The sequence below is a fragment of the Cebus imitator genome, unplaced genomic scaffold (assembly GCF_001604975.1).
Source record: "Cebus imitator isolate Cc_AM_T3 unplaced genomic scaffold, Cebus_imitator-1.0 Scaffold319, whole genome shotgun sequence".
In the NCBI taxonomy this organism is placed as follows: Eukaryota; Metazoa; Chordata; class Mammalia; order Primates; family Cebidae; genus Cebus; species Cebus imitator.
In genome coordinates, this window is record NW_016107634.1 from 1,833,561 (window position 1) to 1,855,706 (window position 22,146).

The following is a 22,146-nucleotide window of genomic DNA, read 5'->3' on the forward strand; positions in this document are numbered from 1 at the left end:
AAGAATATTTGAGTTCATACAGTTAAAATATTCTGCCACACTTTCTTTGCTGATCCTTGAAAATTTTTCTAACTCCAGCATGCCAGGGGATACATAGGTACTCCAAAGTACTCTGGGTTGTAGAATACTGACTCGGGAGAAAGAAACAACAAACAAACCAAAACCTCTTAAGCAAGCTGAAGTGCAAACGCAAGGCCCATTCAGTGATAGCCTCGGTTTGTTAATTTTACATTCCTACCTGACAGCAATGCAATCAGAGCCTCTTGAAGAAATACTATTTTTTGAGAATTCCTGGGGATTGACGAATCGCCATACCTAAGTGTTGGACACTTATCAAATTTAATAGTATACCTATTGTTTATATTTTTAAAAGCATTGAGAACATTTTTTTCTGATTAAAAAATAAATGTACATATGTTTTTAAAACATTAAAAATAGAGGCTGGACGTGGTGGCTCACAGCTGTAATCCTAGCACTTTGGGAGGCCAAGGAGGGTGGATCACCTGAGGTCAGGAGTTCGAGATCAGCCTGATCAACATGGTGAAACCCCATCTCTACTAAAAATACAAAAATTATTCAGGCATGGTGGCATATGCCTGTAATCTCAGATACTCAGGAGGCTGAGGCAAGAGAATTGCCTGAACCTGGGAGGCTAGGTTGCAGTAAGCCAAGATCACATCAGTGCACTCCAGCCTAGGGGCAGTGGTGTGATCTTGGTGTAGCCAAGATCACAAATCTAACCAAGATTAGATTTTCTATACACAACTTGGAATTGGTTTTATTCATGTGACATGATAAAATATCCATTATGATAATGATGATTTTTCATTTGTAACATCTATGTACAGAGCGGTTTGAGAGGACATTCGGAGATCAAACACCTTTGTTTTTATCATTCTAAAATACTTTTAGAATGATCCTATGATTTTATATGATGATTAATACGAAGGGGTGTCACCTCCAAGCTGAGGATAGTTTGATGATGATAGAATTAAGAAGAATCAAGAAGGATTTTGGTGACTAATACTAGGATTTTAGGGTGAGAAAACATGTATAACGTTTTGACCAAAAGCCAAGAGAAGAGGAAGCATAAAGCTAGAAAAAGAAATTGAACACACAGAAAGGAGGGCAAAATAAAATATGAGGATTATTTGTGGAGATGAATGTTTTAGGCCCAGAAAATAAATCTTGTTCTTTCTATCTTCTTAAATATATTCTCAATTCATGTATCAACCAAAGCAAGAAAAATTACTGATATAAAGAAAGCAAAATTCACCAACTGTCAATAATTTTATCAGAAAAAAAAAGGATTTCCCTAAATAGAAATTATCATCAGAAATATCCAGTGCAAGCACCTCTTTCTTTGTCTTTCAAATTTGAGCTTGCTTTTTATCTGAGACACTGATTGGTCCACCCAATGTTAATATCTACTACGTAACAGATACCATTTTAGGCCTCAGGGCTAAAATTAGACAGCTGTTGTTTCTGCCTTCTCCTGAGATACCAAAAACATAATGTGAAAGTTAGATAAATTACTGCATTAAATTCTAGCAAGGAAACAGACAAGGTGCTGAGATGGTTCCTAAATCAAAGCCATTATTTCAGACTGGATTCACAGGGAAGTGACTTCTGAGAAGTGGCAGATAATCAGACTGAAAAATAATAAGATACTGGCCATGCTTACGCATACACATACATGCTCATACATACACACACACACAGTTGGACTTTAATATGTATTTCATAAAGTCAGTTTTCATCACTAGCAATAATGTCTTTGGATAGAACCATCCATTGTAGCCTCCTTCACTTGGGCAAACCACACTGAATCCTCTTCAGGCTAGAAGCCTCCACAATAGGGTTCTAGTACTCACTGGAGCTCAACTGGTGGTTTCTGGCTGTCAGGATAAAGGCAGTCTTTTGTGGCTTCTCCCTAGAGTACTTCTGAGAGACTGTTTCTGCTCATACTTCTGCCTCTGAGTCACGAGTTTCACTACTGCAGAACATGGCAATTTTCTTTTGAGCACCAAACATTCTTTTGACATTCTGCAAAGGAAAACTACTTAATTTGAAAGGTAGCCAATGGTCACAGAACACCCTCTGTTCAGATAGTTTTCCCTCAGAAAATATGATCAATTCATCAGTTATTCTTAGTGGTACACACACAGTGGTGCAATGCCTGTTGTTACTGACATGAAAAAGTGTTATGGTAGCATTATGGTTTGGATTCCATGTACCCACACCTTGCCTTAGATTACATTTTAGTTACCCTCCCAATCCATCTCAGCAGAATACATGTCCAGCTGTCAGAAATCATATTTAAGTGCAAACTACTAGGTGTTTCTTAACTCATCCTAAGATTAGAAGTGTATTATCTCAGTTTTTAAGGAGTTTCCTTGATAATTTGGCAATAACCTTGACATAGGACCCTAGGTTAGAAAAAATATATATACGATAATTAATTGTAAGGTTCATGCTGGAGATTGGTAGAAAATAATAACAGCTGAATGTGGTAAGGTGTGCTATAGCAGGGAGAAATCTGTTTCTCCCTGGGGAATCCTAGTCAACAGAGAAGGTAGACAAGGTCTCCTGTCTGTGCTTTGTATTTGTGAAATGTCTCTGAGTTCAACAGAAATAACTAAGTCTAACAACTTTAAACATAATTTCAAAATATACTCAACATAGAGAAAAAGGTAACATTTCTGCAACAGTCTCCAATAGCTAAACAAACCAAATAAATAGAGCTGGAAGTTCTATCTAAATATAAATCATTGCAAATAGTTATTATAATTTTAGTATACCTCATATGTAAAGTAAGTATATGTTTACAAAATGTTTCCAGGCTGGGCGCGGTGGCTCAAGCCTGTAATCCCAGCACTTTGGGAGGCCGAGGCGGGTGGATCACGAGGTCAAGAGATCGAGACCATCCTGGTCAACATGGTGAAACCCCGTCTCTACTAAAAATACAAAAAATTAGCTGGGCATGGTGGCGCGTGCCTGTAATCCCAGCTACTCAGGAGGCTGAGGCAGGAGAATTGCCTGAACCNCAGCTACTCAGGAGGCTGAGGCAGGAGAATTGCCTGAACCTAGGAGGCGGAGGTTGCGGTGAGCCGAGATCACGCCATTGCACTCCAGCCTGGGTAACAAGAGTGAAACTCTGTCTCAAAAAAAAAAAAAAAAGTTTCCAAATTTATTTCTTGTTATCCTTGAGTAATTTTTCCAAGTAAGTGCAAGCATGGGTACTACACATATTAGAAATGAAGACACCTCAGGATTGGGTTATGTCCCGAGAATCACGCTTTGTGGAAAGGTGTGGCACATTAGAGTTGGAAAAGTTGATTTATGTCCTGGTTCTGTCTTATACTTGCAGTTAAGTTTGGGAAACCCTTAAATACTTTTATTCCTCATTTGGTTATCAGTAATAATGCCCACCTCACCAGATTGAAAAGGGATCAACAGATGCCAAAAAAAAGTGAAAGCAGTAAATGTTAACCAGTGTAAAAGCATTATTCTCTTCCTAAGCTCAAGAGGAGCTCAAAGTCAAACGACCCTTACCAAAGAAGTGGTTCCCCCAGTGCTCTGAGAGTCAGTCATTAAGGACCAACAATCCGGTGAAGGCTGAGCAAGCCACTCACAATCCCAGCCCTTCCCTCACAGATCACGTATCCACCAATATTGAATACTGTACCAACACTCAAGAACAATAATTCTGGAGGAAATAGGGACAGTACAAATTGCGCTATATGATAAAAAGTTCTTTCTTGAATCGGTAATTACTTTTAATTGAAACAAGCACACCAATATTTTTGTGTGCAGTTCCTGACTCATTAACAAGAATAACTCTTCTTAGGATTTCTCACTGAAAGACATAAAATAGATCATCAACCATGTTAAATTAAACTGTGAGGCATGGAGCTTATCAACACACAACGTGAGTGGAAAATGCTAATCCCTCATTTCTTAAACTCATTCCCCACCACAGACACCTTTAGTCCAACAGGGTAAGTGCTAATGATTGGTGTGACTTGAAAAATGTTATTCCTATTCACATATGTAATTCCTTTCTGAAAATCTGCTAAAATATTTCTCACTGAATTCCCACAACTTCCAACAACAGGTCAACTGCTTCCCATAAGCTGAAGCAAGGATTAAATCAGACAGGTGCTCAGAATTTTGGTATCTCTCCTTTCCTCTGTGCAGCAATGGGCAGAGACATGTACGTGTGGCAGACATCATGGGGAAGAGGGGAATTTGGCTCCTGTCTATTTTAAGACAATAAGGCCTTTCTTAGGTTTCATGTTGGGGCCCATGGACTAAGCTATGACTTGATGGGCATGGCACTTCCCAGATAAAATTCTTCTGTTTAAATAAAGCAGGGAAAAGCAACACATCTAACAGAGACAGAGGAAGGAAGAAAAAAGAATGGGAATTGTTAATTCAGCCCTGAGGAAAGTGGAGTCTGTCAGGAGGGCCCAGAGAGCTACCCTCAGGGCTCTCAGGAGAAAACTGGTATTCAACCTTGAGGATTCGAAAATCCTAAAGAGAGTTTTCCTCCAACTCTGCCTTCCCAAAGATTCCTGAGCTGAGATTTTCTCAGTAAACGAAGGTAGCCATCAAAGTGTCTCCCAGGAGAGAGAACTTCTCCTCTTCACATCAGTTTCTTCAAATGTTACATGGGGACATATTTGATCACAAGACATCCTCAAGTAAAATTTAAAAAACATATAAAACATGGAATCAGCCTAAATGCCCATGAATGGTGGATTAGATAATGAAAATGTACTACATGTACACCATGGAATACTCTACAGTGTTAAAATGAATGAGATTGTGTCTTGCAGATGTGTGGATGAAGCTTGAGTTCATTATCCTAAGTGAACGAGCACATAAACAGAAAATCAAATACCACATGTTCTCACTTATAACTGGGAGCTGAACATTGAATACATATGGACACAAAGCAGGGAACAACAGACACTAATACCTACTTGAGGTGTAGGGAAGGAGTTGGGTGAGGATTAAAAACAACCTGTCTTATACTATGATTATTATCTCAGTGGCAAAATAATGTGTACAAACTCTTATGACACAGTTTATCTATGTAACAAACCTGCACCTGTATCCCTCAAGCTAAAATAAAAGTTTAAAAGGGAAAAAATAAAATACAATAAAAAATAAAAAAAAACATATAAAATTCTACGTTTCCCAAAAGGGGAGCTGCTTTACAGAGAGCCTGCAGCAGAGATTTCTTTATCTCCTTTTCTGGAGGACATTTGGTTTCTTTAGGAGGGGGATGGTATAATTCTTCTGAGGCATGGTCAGTGAACTTATGAGTTTCACAATGAATTGTCTGTTCCTTGAGGGTGAGCTGATTCAAGAGACAAGTTTGGACTCATCACTCTTAACTTACTTCTTTAGAGAATTAATTATGGGTGAGGTGCCAGTTAAATTTTGTCACACACTCAGGGTATTTCTGGCAATGTCACAGTGAGATTCCATCCTTCTCACTGTGAGGAAGGATGAAAAACCCAACAGCATGGCAGTTGGGAAATGTGGATTCTCATTCAAGCTGTGTTGCCTTAGACAAGTCACCGGAAATTGATAATTCTAAATTTTCTCAATGGGTTGTTACTATCCTGTGGGATTTTTTTGTGAAAACCGAATAAGGCAACGGATATATTACTCCACTGCAAATTGTAAAGATTTTTTTTATATACTTTAGGTTCTGGGGTACATGTGAAGATGGTGCAGGGTTGTTACATAGGTATACACATGCTGTGGTGGTTTGCTGCATCCATCCTCCCGTCACCTACATTAGGCATTTTTCCTAATATTATACCTCCCCAATCTCCCCACCCCCTGCTATCCCTCCCTGAGTCGCCCAGCTCCCAACATGCTTTGGTGTGTGATGTTCCTCTCCCTGTGTTCATGTGTTCTCATTGTTCAACACCCACTATGAGTGAGAACATGCGGTGTTTGGTTTTCTGTTCTTGTGTCAAAGACACATGCACACGTATGTTCATTGTGGCACTGTTTACAATAGCAAAGGCTTGGAACCAACCAAAATGCCCATCAATGATAGACTGGATAAAGAAAATGTGGCACATATACACCATGGAATACTATGCAGCCATAAAAAACAGATGAGTTCATGTCCTTTGCAGGGACATGGATGAAGCTAGAAACCATCATTCTCAGCAAATTGTAAAGATTTTTAAAGCAAAGTATTTTTTAAAATACATTTTATTGTGTGTATTTAAGATACACAACATGATGTCATAAGATATATACATATAATAAAATGGTTAGTATAGTGGAATAAATTAAAATATCCATCATCTCACAGAGATATGCAGTCTCACTGCCCCTATGGCAAGAGCAGCTATAAAATACTCATCTAGCAAAAACCCTGAATACAATACACTGTTAAAAACTGTAGTCTTCATGCTGTACATTAGCTCTTTTGACTTGTTCAACTACATTATTTGCTACTTTGTATGCTTTGACCTACATCTTACAGAATGATGAAGTGATGGACATATGTTCTGAAACCCCAACTAAGACACCTAATCCACTAGGTATGTTTGAGGTATGATGGGATATAGAATTTTTCTTTTCTTTCTTTTTCTTTGAGACAGAGTCTCACTCTGTTGCCCAGACTGCTGTGCAGTGGTGCAATCACAGCTCACTGCAGCCTTGACCTCCCAGGGGCTCAAATGATCCTTTCACTTCAGCCTCCCAGGTAGCTAGGACTACAGGTGTGAACACCACACCTGGCTAGATTTTTTTATGTGTGTGTATTTTTTTGTAGAGAAGGGTTTTCCTATGTTGCCCAGACTGGTCTCGAACTCCTGGGTTCAAATAATCCACCTGCCTTGGCCTCCCAAAGTGCTGGGATTACAGATATGAGCCACCATGCCTAGCTGAGAATTTTTCAATTAGAGCTGCTACCTAAAATCAAGTTTCCTGAATCCATACCAGGTGATGTCCGGGCATTGTTCTTCATACACTTTGCCTTAGTTCTACAAGAAATTACATTTTGCAGTACACTAGTGGCAAGAATCTGTGAGTTTTCTTCTCAAAGAGGAGTCAGAAAGCAATGGGATACATTTTTGGCTTCTTTCAGTGCTTTGAGTACTTCCTTTACTGTACACATACAAATGAGCCTACTGTTTATCCAAAGCCCAGACCATCTGAGGTTATGAATGGGAAGAAGTCACATAAAACTAGAGAACTATCACTCTGTGTTTTCATGGACCCATTTCCTTAAGTCAGGGTACTATGATTTTGGCAGACATCTTAAGCTAGATGTTGCCATTTGACCAATCTAACTAATCTATCAACGATTCTAACCAGATTTTTAATTATCTGTTTAGGTAAATGTCAAATGAAATAGGATGGTGTAGGGCATATGCATTACATAAAATGTTTCCCTTGGATGAGAGACTTTGCTCATGGTAACCAACAGGATGTCTAGACCTTTGGATGCCATATTGACTCTTTTTTTTTTTTTTCTTTTGAGACAGAGTTTCGCTCTTGTTACCCAGGCTGGAGTGCAATGGCGCGATCTCGGCTCACCGCAACCTCCGCCTCCTAGGTTCAGGCAATTCTCCTGCCTCAACCTCCTGAGTAGCTGGGATTACAGGCACGCACCACCATGCCCAGCTAATGTTTTGTATTTTTAGTAGAGACAGGGTTTCACCATGTTGACCAGGATGGTCTCGATCTCATGACCTCGTGATCCACCCGCCTCGGCCTCCCAAAGTGCTGGGATTACAGGCATGAGCCACCACGCCCGGCCATATTGACTCTTTCATAGTTTGGCCCAGTCTATCTTTCAGCCTTCCTGTCCATTTTCCCAAAACCACCCAAGGCTATAACTACTAAGGATAATGTACAGGACTCTGAATACTCTGTTCTTATGTAATGGTACATTCTCTACCCTCTTTTGCTAAGTCCTTTCTCTTCCCCCCTGCCCGCCTCAATCTAATAAGACCCTACTGTCTAGTGCTTTATTAAACCAAGACCCAGCTGGGTTAGTCCCATTTTTCCTTGTGATTCTACCAGTCTCAATGCCTTTGGTTTATCACCTGTATATTGTGTATCATTGTGTTTTCCTCATCTAATCGCTCAGGACAGACTGTAAAGGCTAGAATTGGGATGAATCATCTTCGTATCCCAGATGTCTAGTGTAGTATGTGTATATAACTAAGTCTGCAGAAATAAATGTTGAATAATAAATGAATAACCATTTCTAGTGCATCAATATCTGTCACTTATAAAGCACTAATCATTTCTTTATATATAATAACTGCAGGGGGACAGAATGTAAGTTTATAGTTCAGAATAATAAGATGAAAATGTTACTCACATGAATGATGGATCCTTCTCAGTTTTAAATATGAACAATGTCCTCTTTATGTGGCTACACAGATGATTCCCCTGAAATTTAAATTATTTTATTTTTAGGAGATGGAAGTGAAGGGAGTATGTGAGACCTGCTCACTTTTGCAAGCAAACCATTCTCCAACTCTCTTTGGAATCTTTGGGGTTGTCACAGACTAGGAAGGGAGGAAATCTTTGAGGTCCTATTTGTTTCTCTCTTTGGTCCACTGTTAAGGAGGCATGATAAATTGTCATAGAATTGCTGTCTCTGCCCAAATCCTATTTCCTTTGGGGCTCTATGAGGATGAATAAAACATTTTCTAAAAAGATTGAGGCAAATTAGCTTTCAGCCTCTTCAAATACAGTTTATCTGACAAAGTTCCATCTCTCTTCCGATGGATTACTGGTACTAACTAATAGCATTGGCTCATCTATAAGCTTGAGGAGCTCACACAGGAAAGACACAAAACCAACAACCAAACAAACAGAAAAACTGATTTTCTGTGATTCATTAAAATGTTTTCATTTTAACTTTTGATCTTCACGGAGTGTGGAATTCTCTGCTAGCAAGTAAAGATAAGCAGCTTTATTGCCTGGCAAAATATCTTTTTGATTTTGCCACTGAGTAGCCCCTAAAGAGAATATAGTATTTACAAACAAGGCTTCTGGCATGTTCTCCTATACGTCCCTGTCCTCTCACAGTTCCAAACGCCTCTTAAAATAGCTTTGCAAGTGCCTTCCCAACATTCCCCAGGAGGATATCATGTTCCTAGTGTAAGTGACAGGGGTCCAGGAGCACATTCTATCACCTAATTGTGAATTTCTCTGGATCATGAAATGCTCAATGTCTCAGACAACACGGCTTCCTCAACACACCACCAATTGCTTCTCCTTTCACTTTCCCCTGATATAAAACAAAGCAAAAAAGACAACCCCCAAAAAATGGCATTTCATTTTGACAACATTTGTGGCAAAGCTGATTACATTTATGGTTAACAAGACTTTGGGATGAAGTAATCTGCTATTTGGAAGAAAAACACTTTGACAAAATTAGGAGAGATGACATCAAAATACAGCTTTGTAATTTGTCTTTTTTTTTCTTACTCTAAAGATACTGCACAGACAATTTTTGTAAATTTGGCAGTAGACGTGACAACAGAGTTTCCTAATGACCTTATGAATTGGGGAAACAAAAGAAACAAGCAGATTTTATGTTGTTTTATAAAAGAGTTCATCCACCATACTTTCTTCAGCTTTTGAAGTTGTCATACATCTCCAGGGAACAAGCTCATTGTGTAATTCGTTTTCGATTATTCTCGATTATGTAATTGCAAGTTTAAGTTGATTTATTTTTATGAGCATCAACATTATTTTTTTAAATACATTATCCCAAGTAGATACTGCAATGATTAATGAGAACCCTAATCATTTACAGATAATTCAGTAGGAAAAATGCCTAGATTATATTTCCAAAACATCTGGAAAGCAAGAAAGTAGATGCTCTCAAGATTAGAGTAGTTCATTGAACAAGGTTCTCAGTGGGAACCCAGAGAACAATACAATGGCCAGCACTTGTTCTGACAGGTTGGCATCATTTTATATCTGTCATTAAAATTTTGACAATCACTCATGTTTGAATCCAGCCTTTCCAATAAAATCTTACCACTAAATTGTAAGATCCCTTTGTAAAACATCAGGGAAACCAAAGAAGAAAGGTGAAAAACAGAATCAAAAGTCCCACACAAACCAGAAAGAATAACAAAAGGTTTTTATAGCCTCATGTCTTTCTTAGAAGAAATAAAACTCTAAGATTGAAAATAATCATGTGGAACCTTCCATAGGAGTAATCATTGTAGGGTGATGAAATTGACAATGGGCTGTCGAGATGTTCAGACTCAAAATCCTGTTTCTATCACCTCGGATTGCTGTTATCCACATAACAAGCTATGACTGTTTTCACCCTTATTAAGTCTCCTTACTATAAAACAAAGGCATCTGATGAGATGATGTTGGATATTCCATTAAATCTTTAAATCCACTAAGGTGAAGATATTAAATGTAACCTGACAATGACACAATTGTCCCCAAACTGAATATACTCATCCACTACTTTGTACTGCCTCAAACTGTAATATCCTTTGAAAGACACCAGAGGCTCAAGACGGGGAAAGATGCCAAAACCTTCTCTTTCTAAGCTCCCTAGAAGCTGGTGAAGGCAAGTGGAAGACCTTCCGTGCTAAGGATCTTAGGTCCACTGTAACTACTAAGGCTGAGTAGTGCTGTTAGGAGGGAATGCTAAGCCCTCTGTAAGAGAGCAGATGAAAGTGGACACCTAAGTGTAGTTCTTCTCCTTTTGAGAAGGCTAAGCCTATCACATGGCAAATTATCCAGGATGTTACTTTGTTTCATGAGGTACATTGTTCATCATCTTTGTTCATATATCTTTTATATAGGGTCAAGTAAAAAGAGAAAATTGTATTAAATCCATCACTAATATGGAAAAAAACTCTGTTTAAATCATATGCAATGTTTTGTTGGCTAAAGTTTCTTTTAACATACACGATATGCAAAAAAAAAAAAAGCTTGGTTCCCTTAAAAGTTTATGTGTTTGAGATTAATTAGATTCAGCTTAAATAAAATAATATTACCGTATACCTATAAGCATGGCCTAGAGGAAATTTTGCTCAGGCTTAGATAAAATATTGGTTTTGAAAGTGGAAACATTTATCAGAAAGGAAGTTTTATTTTCAAAAAAAAAAAATTCACCTAGAAAGAGTTTCTTTGAGCTATTTCAGAAAAGAATAATTTGGTACTATGAAATCAACAGAAGAAGCAGATTGGGGTAGTAGGAAACTTGGAACTCTTAGCAGACTACTAGCATAAAATATCATTAAATAAATATTTATTGAGCTCTGCTATGTGCCAAGAATAGAGGCAGGCATCAAATTCAATGCTGAGAAGAAAGAGCAGGAGGAGGGGGAGAAAGGAGGAGGAGGGGGAGGAAGCGGAGGGAGATGAGGGAGGAAGAGAAGGGGGAGAAAAAAGGGGAGGAGAAGGAAAGGAGGGACTACAAGTTCAGTCCTTACTGAGCAGTTTTTTTTTTTTTAATGAAACCGGAGAAAATCAAAAGAATTTTATCATATAAAGGTGTTGAATATAAGATATTAGTGTAAGATAAAGAGTAGGTCCATATGAAGAGGTTAATTGTCAAGTTACCTAAGTGGGTACCATTAGCTTTCATGTGTAAAGCCCATGTCCAAATAGCTGGAAGGACTAGGGCAATATTCAGACAGTATCAATTTTCCTAAAGGCAGAGGATAGAGCAACGGAAACACCTCAGAGGAGGTGTTCCTAAACAACCTCTTTGCTTCTCAGATAGGAACGAGAATACTCTGTCTGCTATTAGAAAAACAAAAAATGATTTATGGTGTTTCGTTTAAATGATATTTAGGAGTCATATGGTCTTGCATAAAGTGGTCTTTCAACTAGGTTTGCAGTTTTTTAACTTAGCTTCGTCATGTCCATGGCTGCTGAAACTTGGAAGATGCTGTGAGAAAGAGAAGAGGGAAGTAAACAGCCCTGGGATAATTTTTCCTCTCCTCTTCTTGAATTTACACACTTAGAGAAGTGGAAGAGTTGTCCACACTTGGTAAACAAACCACTCAAATCCTTCAAAAGAGAGAAGTGAAAGGTGTTTGTTGTCTGAATTTTTAAAACTTCCCGTAAAATATATAATCATGGGAAAATAAAGACAGTTAAATAAAAACTACAAGACGCCAAGAAACTACGCGTTTCTAAGTACTGAAATAGGGATATAGTGGGTTAATGGAAGACAAAAAAAGAGAATTAAAATATTCAGAACATGAATTCTGTGACTATTATTAGAAAGTTCTAGAGCTTAAGAATATGGAAATGTAAGATTAAAGAAAATGCAAAAGAAGAATAAAATAATACAATGACCAAAAGAAAAAAAATATTTATCTATTGCCTGGCTAAAATTTATCTTCAAGAAGCATGGCAAAATATTTACTGATTTAATGAAAACCCCAAAGAAAAATAAATGCAATGGAATATCATTCAGTGCTGAAAAGAAAGGAACTATCAAGCCATGAAAAGACATGGAGGAACCTTAAATGACTTGAATTTACACACTAAGTGAAAGAAAGTTATTACTAACTGAAAGAGGTCAGTCTAAAAGGCTGCATACTGTATGAGTCCAACTACATGACAATCAGAAAAGGCCAACTATAGTGACAATCAAAGAACCAGTGGTTGCCCAGAGTTAAGGTAAAGAGGAGAGTAAATGGAAGGAGCACAGAGGATTTTTTTAGGGCAGTGGAAATACTTTGTATGATGTTACATGCGTACAGTAGCATCTACATACCATTATATACTTGTCTAAATTCAGTGAATCCTCAACACCAAGCAGGAACCCTATTGTAAACTATGGGCTCTGGCGACACTGATGTGTCAATGTAGTTCACCAGTTGAAACAAATGTCCCACTCAGATGGGAGATGTTGATAGTGGAAGGAAGTAGGTGTGTACAAGGGCAGAAAGTATATGGAAACTCTTCTGCTCAATTTTGTGGTGAAATTAAAACTGATTCAAAAAATAAAGGCTATTAAAAAAAAACTATTGCAGTAAGAAAAAAGTCTTTCAATAATTACATATAGTGACAGAAAAAAAGCTCATTGGAATTTTAGATAATTGACCTCTTGGTATCAAGTTTTGTTTCCCACATATATTAGAAAAATATAGTAAGAGCACTCGGGAGTTTGGGAGAAATTATAATTTTAAAATGTAGTCAAATGTTTGCTGCAAGTGGAATGAGTAAGTCACCTTAATTTAATTAAAATATGCAAGCCAAATAGGAATGACCTTTAGCAAATCTGACCAATATTTGGTGCAGGAATTTCAATGATCTAGATTCCCAAGTCTTAGGGAATAAACTGAATGAATTGAGAGTCACCATCAATTATTTCTGAAAGTACATCTCAGACACCAAGAGATGCCAAAGTACAGAAACAGGGGCAATAGCTATTAAAGGAGGAGAGAATAGGGCTGCCAATTATTGCCAGTACTCTAGATTCAATATCTACTAAAATAACCAAATTAAACTGGACCAGAAAATGTAACAAACCTTACGAACAAAGAAAAACTACAGAGAGGCAAGAGCAATTGTAGCCGAAGAATGGAAGTGAAAAAAGACCCAACAGGAATGGACCGTGGGCACTGGCATTGTGATGAAGAAGCTATAATAAGCTGGTGAATAGCAAAGGGGAGTCATTTGACAACCTTGTTTTTTTCCATGAAAAAGACCCCTAGGATTCAAAGTGAACATTTCAAAGATCGGAACATCTCATTTTATTTGGTTTGAATATGAAAACTTTCTAGAAAATAGACATGGCCTCCTTTCTTTCCTAATGCCGTATGATAAAAATAATGTGAATTTTCAGCAAATTCTTATAGAGATAGAAGCCAGGGTATCTCCTTTTAAATGAGAGAAATTTAAAGACGAATGCTAAGGATGTGAATTTCCTGAAGAATGTGTTATGTAACTAACAAACTCTGAGGGAGAGGAGTGATTATCACTTTAATTAATTAGGGCTCTGTTACAGCTCCCTTGTGAAAGATAATCCTTGATTAAAACTGTCAGTATGTAAAAATATTGACTGATATTGAAATGTAAGAATGTAAAATTTCAATTAATTGTGAAAAGGAAATTAGCTGATATTATCATTTACCAATATACAGTCATGATTCTCACAACATGTGGGGGCACACAAATAAGTGTTAACAATAAGTGTAAACAGGAACAGAATTATTCCAAGGTGGTTTATCCCTCAGGACAACTAGCCTCTTTGGCCTTTTGTTTGTGCATCTGCAATGCAGAAGTTTAGGTTAAGTAATGATAATTGTTTTGCAAAGGAAGGGAAGAGATATAACAGTATGAAATGGAAGGAGATTAAATGATAACATTTTACCAATACTTAATGCTTTCCTAATCAGCAGAAATGTTGCAACATACATATGCTTTATAAATATCAATAAATATTGTATGCCTTGGAAATTTTATACCTGGAAGCCTTGCTGAGACTTTTTCCACCTCTGTGCCTAGAAAGAGCTCCCAGGGGACTATGAAGGCTCAAGCACTTTTAAACTCAAACCCTACAAATTATACTAAGCCAGGAGGCTAGTGGCCAGGACACAGATTCTAAACTTCACCTAAGGCTGATTCCTTTACCATGAGGTCTGTTCTCATGATTTCGTTTTCTGAACGCTGACTGGAAGTGAGACTTGCTTCTATTTCTTTTTCATCTCTTTCTCTTTTTCCTTAGCCTTATCAGAATTAGTTGCCAAATAATATAATGAGATATCCTCTGAAAGAACTGCTTGTGGTATAGAATAACAAAACAAAAGCACATTCAAAACTGATCATTAACCTTAGATGTGGAAATAATGCCCAGAGCCACAAACTCACTCTTAGACCTAGAATAAGTTATTTGGTGTCAACAAGCCATGGTTTCAAGACTTAGAAAGAAAAAGGAATAAATGTACCACATAAGGTGAGCATGAGGTATAGAAACAATATATGTAAAGAAATGGCATAGGTTCTAAAATCTGATTAAAAACTCAAAACACAGAAGCTGTCATTTCATGGTTTTTGCTGCCATTATTATCGTCACAGAAGAGTATCTTACCCAAAATTCTGAAGTTTCCACTAATATGGAAATAACTAGTCATGCAAAATATCCAGTCAGGCTTATTTTAAACTAAAGCAAAATTGAGATTGCTTGTTTACTGTTTAATGATACCCAGTTGCCAGAGACAACAGAAATTAGACCTATACCATCTACCCCTCCTTCTGACTTCAGTACCTCCATCCAGCACAGCACAAAGAAAAATAAAGTCTTTATTATTTAGGCTTACATGTGAAGACATAACTGCCCACTCTACTGATAAAATCTGATAAAAAAAAAAAAGTAATTTTGAGGATAAAGCAAGAGAACAGTGGGCATATCTGGGAAACATGCTTTGGCCCTGGAGCTGCTGTTTATCTCCCCCCTAAAATGAAACCAAATGCCCTGATGCTCTCCAAAGAACACAATTAAATAGAATTTTCTTATCACTTTCTATTTTCATGCTGGTTATGGTAGAAGCGCTTCCCTTTGTAATAGTGCCAAGGAAGGCAGAGTATTAGAAAATCTTCCTTGTGTTCAACAATATAAAACTGTGTGTGAAATATATTTTTTTCCTCTACCTATCAAATTATTCTGTGCTTATCTTTTATGGAAAAGAAGAAAAATTCAGCTTCAGGTAATTATTTAGCTCACAATCACATTCCTCCTAAAGAGCTCCTTTGTAGTTAATTAAATAAGAAATAAGAGGCTTGTCTTCCAACATCATTCTGTCTTGTTTATTGGCTTAGCATGAATGAGGAGGGGAGGAAGGACTTATTTGCTTTATTAAAGAAGAAGAATCATCAGCATGACTAAGGGTGCACAGTAAAGTCAAGAAAAGTCATTATAACTTTCTTACTCCTAGAGGAAGTATTATACACGCCTGTTACTTGGGATCATCCGAGTGCAACGTTTTGCAACAATGACAGTGAAATGTATCAGCATTAACATTTAAGACAATTCTCTCACTTTCTCTAACTTCTCCACTAGAGTTGGGAGAGAAGAAGAGGAAGAAGTCCAGGTGCCTGATCCAGCTATATTAGTAATGAGAATCTAGACAGAACACCAGATAGAAGAATGCAGAATTTTCTTATCACTTTCTATTTGCATGCTGGTTATGGTGGAAGCCCTTCCCTTTGTAACAGTGCCGAGGAAGGCAGAGTATTAGAAAATCTTCATCGTGTTCAACAATATAAAACTGGGTGTGAAATATATTATTTTTCCTCTACCAATCAAATTACTCTGTGCTTATCTTTTATAGAAAGGAAGAGAGGAGCTCTGGAATCATGAAGATATATATGATCTGTGAAGATATTAAGCTAATGAGAGGAATTTAAGGAGGAAAAAAATAAAACAAGAAATAGAAAAGAAATCAAGTACTTATTTTTTAAATAGCGGAGACTGATTTAAATCCAAGGACGTATTGTATGCAGATGGGACTGTGCCCCATCCAAACAAATAGGTATCTAGATTTCCTGTACATTGAAATATATGCTTCTTAATCTATAGCTGTCCTCCCGAATTGTTGTTCATTGTTCACACCAGAATTTGCCTAACAAATCAAAAAGTCTCCATCTACAACAAAGCTCTCCGTTGGGGCCTTGATGGCCCACATATAAATGGAAAATACCTACGGTAATATTGGCAGTGACATTTGAGTTGTATATCCCATTTTCTTTCCTCCTTGATGCCTTTTACATTCTAATTCATCAGTCTGTTGTTTAAAATGTAGTCCTGTGATTACTCGCCTCAGTATCAAGGAAGGGGCTTGCTAAAAATCTAGATTCCTAGGCCTGAATCCCAGCCTGACTCAACATCATTACAAGGGGAATAAAGCATCTCAGATACTCAACCTGTGAATTAATCTCTTTTAAATGACTTCTTAGAAGATAGTAGTTATTTAAATAATTCAGACTCTTATCATTTAAAGCACTATAGCAGGTGACTATGAACATTAACTTTTGAAAAAATGGGCCCAGTTCTGCCAAGAGGTCAACATTCAAGAGTATTTAGCATTCTCAGCCTCAGAAAAGAGAGGTTCTGCTTTTCTGAGCCCAGTAAATCCAGATAGCTTCAAAAGACTGCCTGGCTACCACAGTTTTTGTTATGTATTTGCACTAATCTGAAAAATGTAGATCATCAGCTTTTATTGTTGCTGTTACTCATTGTCCGTGTGCCGGAAATTTGAATTTAAACTAGCACTTAGCCTATGAAGTTGCCTACAGCTTCTTTGCTAAAATAAAATGGAGGGGGTACTATGCATATCTATGGGGTTGCCTATGATGCAATAAAATGGTAAAATTATTTTGATAAATAGGAAGTGACTTAAAAAATTCTATTTAATTGTGTTCTTTGGAAACATCAGGGCATTTGGTTTCATTTTAAAGAGAAGATAAAAATGTAAATTTAAGTGTATATTGCCATCATGTATAAAATATGGTGTCTATTCTCACCTCATCTGTATCCCTAACAAGCTCTAGCTGTTACTCTCCTACCAACACCAAATAAAACCATCCAAGTTGCTTAGCATTTTCATAAGTTAACTCCTTTGTAAATAATTTGGTTTTTAAAATAAAAATATCCATGGCTTCACCTTCCAAAACATGTGGCTACAAATAATAAGGGCCAAAAATGTCATTGTTATTGTATGGATTAGGCACATAAAAATAACAGGCAGGTACTGAGCACCCGGTAGGTATCAGATGATGTGCCTGGCTGTGAGAGGTTAAATGAGATAGAGAATGTAAACTATTTATTAAATTCATCATATTATATCATACCTTTTCATGGGTATTATTATTACTTTGAGTAATGGCTATAGCATAAGTATGATGCTTATCATTGCCTGTTGTTATAATAATAATAATACATTCTATGATAAGGAAGAAAAGGAGGAAGAAAATAAAAGGGAAAGAAATAGATTGGCTAGTATTTATTTAGCATGTACGCTGTACCAGTCATTATACTAAGCTGTTTATATGCATTATCTCCTTGTGCAGTAGGAGGATGAAGAAATGCCCTTGAGAAAGATGGCTGGCAAAACAGCCCTGATCAGCTATGGAAGCTCCCATGTGGGTTTGATTTCAGGGTTTATCCTAGACATTGAGAAACACTGAAGAATTTTTAACAGGAGAATGACATGTTCAGATTTGCATTTTAGAAAGGTCACTCTGGCAGTGTGAGGAGTAGTTTGTACTAGAGAAAGACTGGAGAGTGGGAGACTGCTTAGAAGCATATGGCTCTGGTGATAGTTCACGCGAGAGGTGCGAAAGGTCTGAGAAGATGCCTGGGTGGAAAGAGGGGCGTGGGTTCTGGGGAAGCCTCCCAGGGAACAGATTTAACCTGGAGACTGATTAGAGGGCAGCAGTGAAATTTGGAGTGAGAAAGAAAGAAGATATCCTTATAGCATGTCAACCTCACTTCTAGTTTCTCATGTATTTAGTGATTAATAAAAATGTGCAGCTTGATATTATTATTCACACAATCATGTAAGTAAAACTTCTCTATTTCCCACCTAACAAATATCTCCCCTTTGTCTTTCTTGCTCACATGTGTATGTGCGTATGTATACACACACACACACACACACACACACACACATTCACAGGCATACATTTTATATATATATATTTATACACACACACACACATTCACAGGCATACATTATATATATATATATATATATATATATATATATATATATATATATATACACACACACACACACACACACACACACATCCTTCAAGAAAAATGTTTCCATTCTAAAGATAGAAGGCTTCCATTGAGAAGTCTTAAAAACTTAAATGTACAGAATATTCTATTTAGATTATCCTCCCAGGGATACCTCAGTGGTATCTCTTTGTCTTGCATAAGAACATTTTCATAACAATGTTAGACATGTAAGGGTATCAATATCCTTCCCACCCCTTTGCCATAACTGTTTACATAGTAAACATTTAACATACCCACACAAAAAATGTATTCTACTAATCTCTTTGCTCAAAAACACATTAATTCAAAGTGCTTCTTGCTTAGGTCCACTTGAATTTGTGATTGAAATTCAAATTCTCCCTAAGTTTTAAGAAGGATGTTCTTGTCCTATGGAAATCAATGTGCTTCCAGTTATTGAACACCAGAGGGCATCATTCAGTGAAAGCTTGGATTTGGGAGCAGGAGCGAAGCGGGAGAGAGAAGGGGGGACATACAAGGGAGCGAGAGAGAGGAAGGGGTATGGGGGTAGACAGAGAGAGGAGAAAAAAAGAGAGAGAAGGAATTCCATTACTAATGAAAGAAACAGAGAAAACAGTTTTTAGTGTGTACCCTTATCTACCATGAAACATTACCATGGTAACAGCACCAGTTAAGATGATTGTATATTTAGGTCATAGTATAAAAGAAGGAGCTAGAACATGTGAAAAAAAAAAGAGAGAGAGAAATAAATAAAGTAAGGCAAAGATATATAAAGAATGGAAAGAGGAAAACCAACTGGAACCTACCTCTTTCTTTGCTAATGGCAGTTTTCAAAGTAACATTATACTTTCAAAGCAAATGTGGATAATAAATACTAATTAAAATTAAATGGAATCATTGAAATTCAGAATCCTAAGTGCCAACAGTCTTATTCAGAAAGATAACTCATTTAGCATGGAAAAATGAAGAGACAATTTGACTGGAATTGGGATACGTGTGTTCTTATGCAGTTCTTGGTTAGCTGTGTCACCTTGAAAAAGTCTCTTCATCCGCTTCCTATCGTGAGCTAAACTGAATGATACCAAAATTAACTTTTATTACTTTGCATCAGACAAAAGAACTTCTAGTTTGTAATTTACTAGTATAGCTGAGAGGTGAAATGGGATCTGCCAACATTTTGGTGCCCTTGTTTACCTCTGCCAGAGGCAATCACTGACCAAACAAAACAAGCATGTTGTGCCAACTAAGAATCTACTCAGCACTGCATCTTCTTTGCTAAAGGTTTAGGGGATCCAACAACAACACAAAAAGTTGAATTAACAGATGGAGAGAACATCATTGAATTTCTAAATCCCACAGTTTTGTTTTCCCCAAACACAGAGAAAACAAGTGCCACAACTATTTATAAAGAGCCAGTCAACACAATACAAGAACTAAGACTGTGGAATTCAACAGGCTCGTGTTTGAATCCAGGGCCTGCAACTTACTAGCTGTATGATCTTGGGTCATTATTAGACATCTCTGAATGCTGGTTTCTTCCTCTGTAACAGCAGGAAATTAATATCTACTACATAGGATTGTTGCAATGAGAAAATGAAAAAATTGATTATTAACTCATTCAACAAAGATTAAATATGTGTCTTAGGTGTGCTTGGCTGTATTTTAAAGAGTAAGGCTAAAGCAACTGATGAAACAGAAAATATCATACGGGGAAATGCTTAGAATAGTGCCAGGAACTTAGAACACACTCAGCAAAAATATCTGTCTAAGAAAAGGTGACTTTCATCTCTTTCCCTGCATATCACCTCCCCCACATAGGCCAGGGGAGCTGTGGAATATGCAGTCACTAACTTACACCATTTATCTTAAGTGAAAGAAGTCTCGACACCTGCTCAATGAACCAAAGGTGGCCAGAGTGGGTACAGGTGATAGGAAACAAAAGCCAGTTGTTAGTAATCACAAGGCAGACATTGGCAGCATTTGATACATAGGACTCTATTGAGAACTATGCCACAGACAGTCCATGTCATAAAATCTCAAGCAGGTCTAATATAAGTTTAAATGAAGAAAACCAATTCTTCAAGAGAACTGTGTGGCAAAATGTTTCTGTCAGTCTCTATCCTACTGAGTAAAGTGAGAAAAGTCTAAGACAGGATTGAGAATGGTGTCTGAGTGGTCAGATGAAGACAACAGCAGGGGTTTGCCCACATGCATATCCTAAACAAAGGCTGACATTAGTGATGGAGGTTGAACCCAGCATGATTATTGACATATGCACAGATTCTTGCCCTCATTTTTCTCCCTCCCAATTCCCTCTTCATTTCCCTGTTATTCTAATTTCTCCTCTTCTCCCTCTTTTGTACTTGCTGTAACTTTACTCATTGCTGTGGGTCCAAGAGACTTGTGACTCCTAATTAGTCAGCCTACCTTCCATTCAAGACAGCGTCATTCATACTTTTTGTGCCTTCCCTACCTGCCAGCAGGCTGGGACTGTTTTCTTTGGACCTCTGAAATCACCTATTTCTCTTGGCCCTAGGGAATGGCTGCTCTGGAATTGGAATTGGAAAATTGTCCAGTGAAGACACATCTGGATGCCTGACTATGTGGATTATCTGGGCAATAAAGGGGATCGGTCAAATTTAGAGCAATATGTGTTGTTTTGTTTGTTTTGTAACATGAAGACAATAGTCTCGGCCTCCCAATATTGAAGGACTCTGGGAACTAAGCCAAAGGGACTTTTACTGGTATTTGACCTGCTCTTTCTTTCCCAATCTGTCTCTGAAGTTAGCTGAGAGATGAAAACATGCTCTTTGGGTTCTCTTTCACTCAAACTGTGACAGAGGTATTCAAATCCGCCTATTTGCTCACTCCGATTCGCCTCCAGGCACCCTCAAGCACCCTTAACAAACAAACATGCCTCTTTGTTTTATAGGAAAATGAAGCATCTGTCAGGCAGTTTAGCCCTGGGAATTTGGGATCTGGAGACTTTCCCTCATTTTCAACCCATCTCATTCACAGAGCTTTATTTTAAAATGGTAAACAGATTTGGCTATAGTTCTCACCTCTTTTTAGGGTCAGGTTACATTTTTAAAGTTTTAATTGGCATTATTGTCTAGCCCAGGAAAGCAAATCGAGTCAATAGGAAATTGCTTATTTGTTGTATTGCTACAACTAGATCACATTATTGATAATAGCAATAACAATAATTCACCTGGCATTGATTTATTACTTCTGAGTCCTCAGCTGCCAAGCCTGCAAAGCTGGGATATTGTTGGCACAAAATTCTTCCATCCGTTTGACAAGTCTCAAAAGTCCACTTTCTGAACTGCAGCAGAATACAGTTCCCAGCTTAAAATTGCCTCTTGGCCAAGTCAACTGGCTTTACC

General features: G+C 37.5%; 1 protein-coding gene across 5 annotated transcripts in view; it reads right to left on the bottom strand.

The window, feature by feature from the left end:
- Window positions 1–22,146, bottom strand: part of CHRM2 (cholinergic receptor muscarinic 2) — a 147,288-nt gene that overhangs the window by 122,101 nt on the left and 3,041 nt on the right. For 3 of the 5 annotated variants that reach the window (XM_017504303.2, XM_037729858.1, XM_017504302.2), the window contains exon 3: window positions 8,372–8,442. The exons of the other annotated variants lie outside the window; for them this stretch is intronic. In XM_017504303.2, the coding sequence (XP_017359792.1) occupies window positions 8,372–8,373 (2 nt within the window). In that variant the 5' untranslated portion in view covers window positions 8,374–8,442. The remainder of the gene's footprint in view (window positions 1–8,371; window positions 8,443–22,146) is intronic. 5 annotated transcript variants of the gene reach the window in all.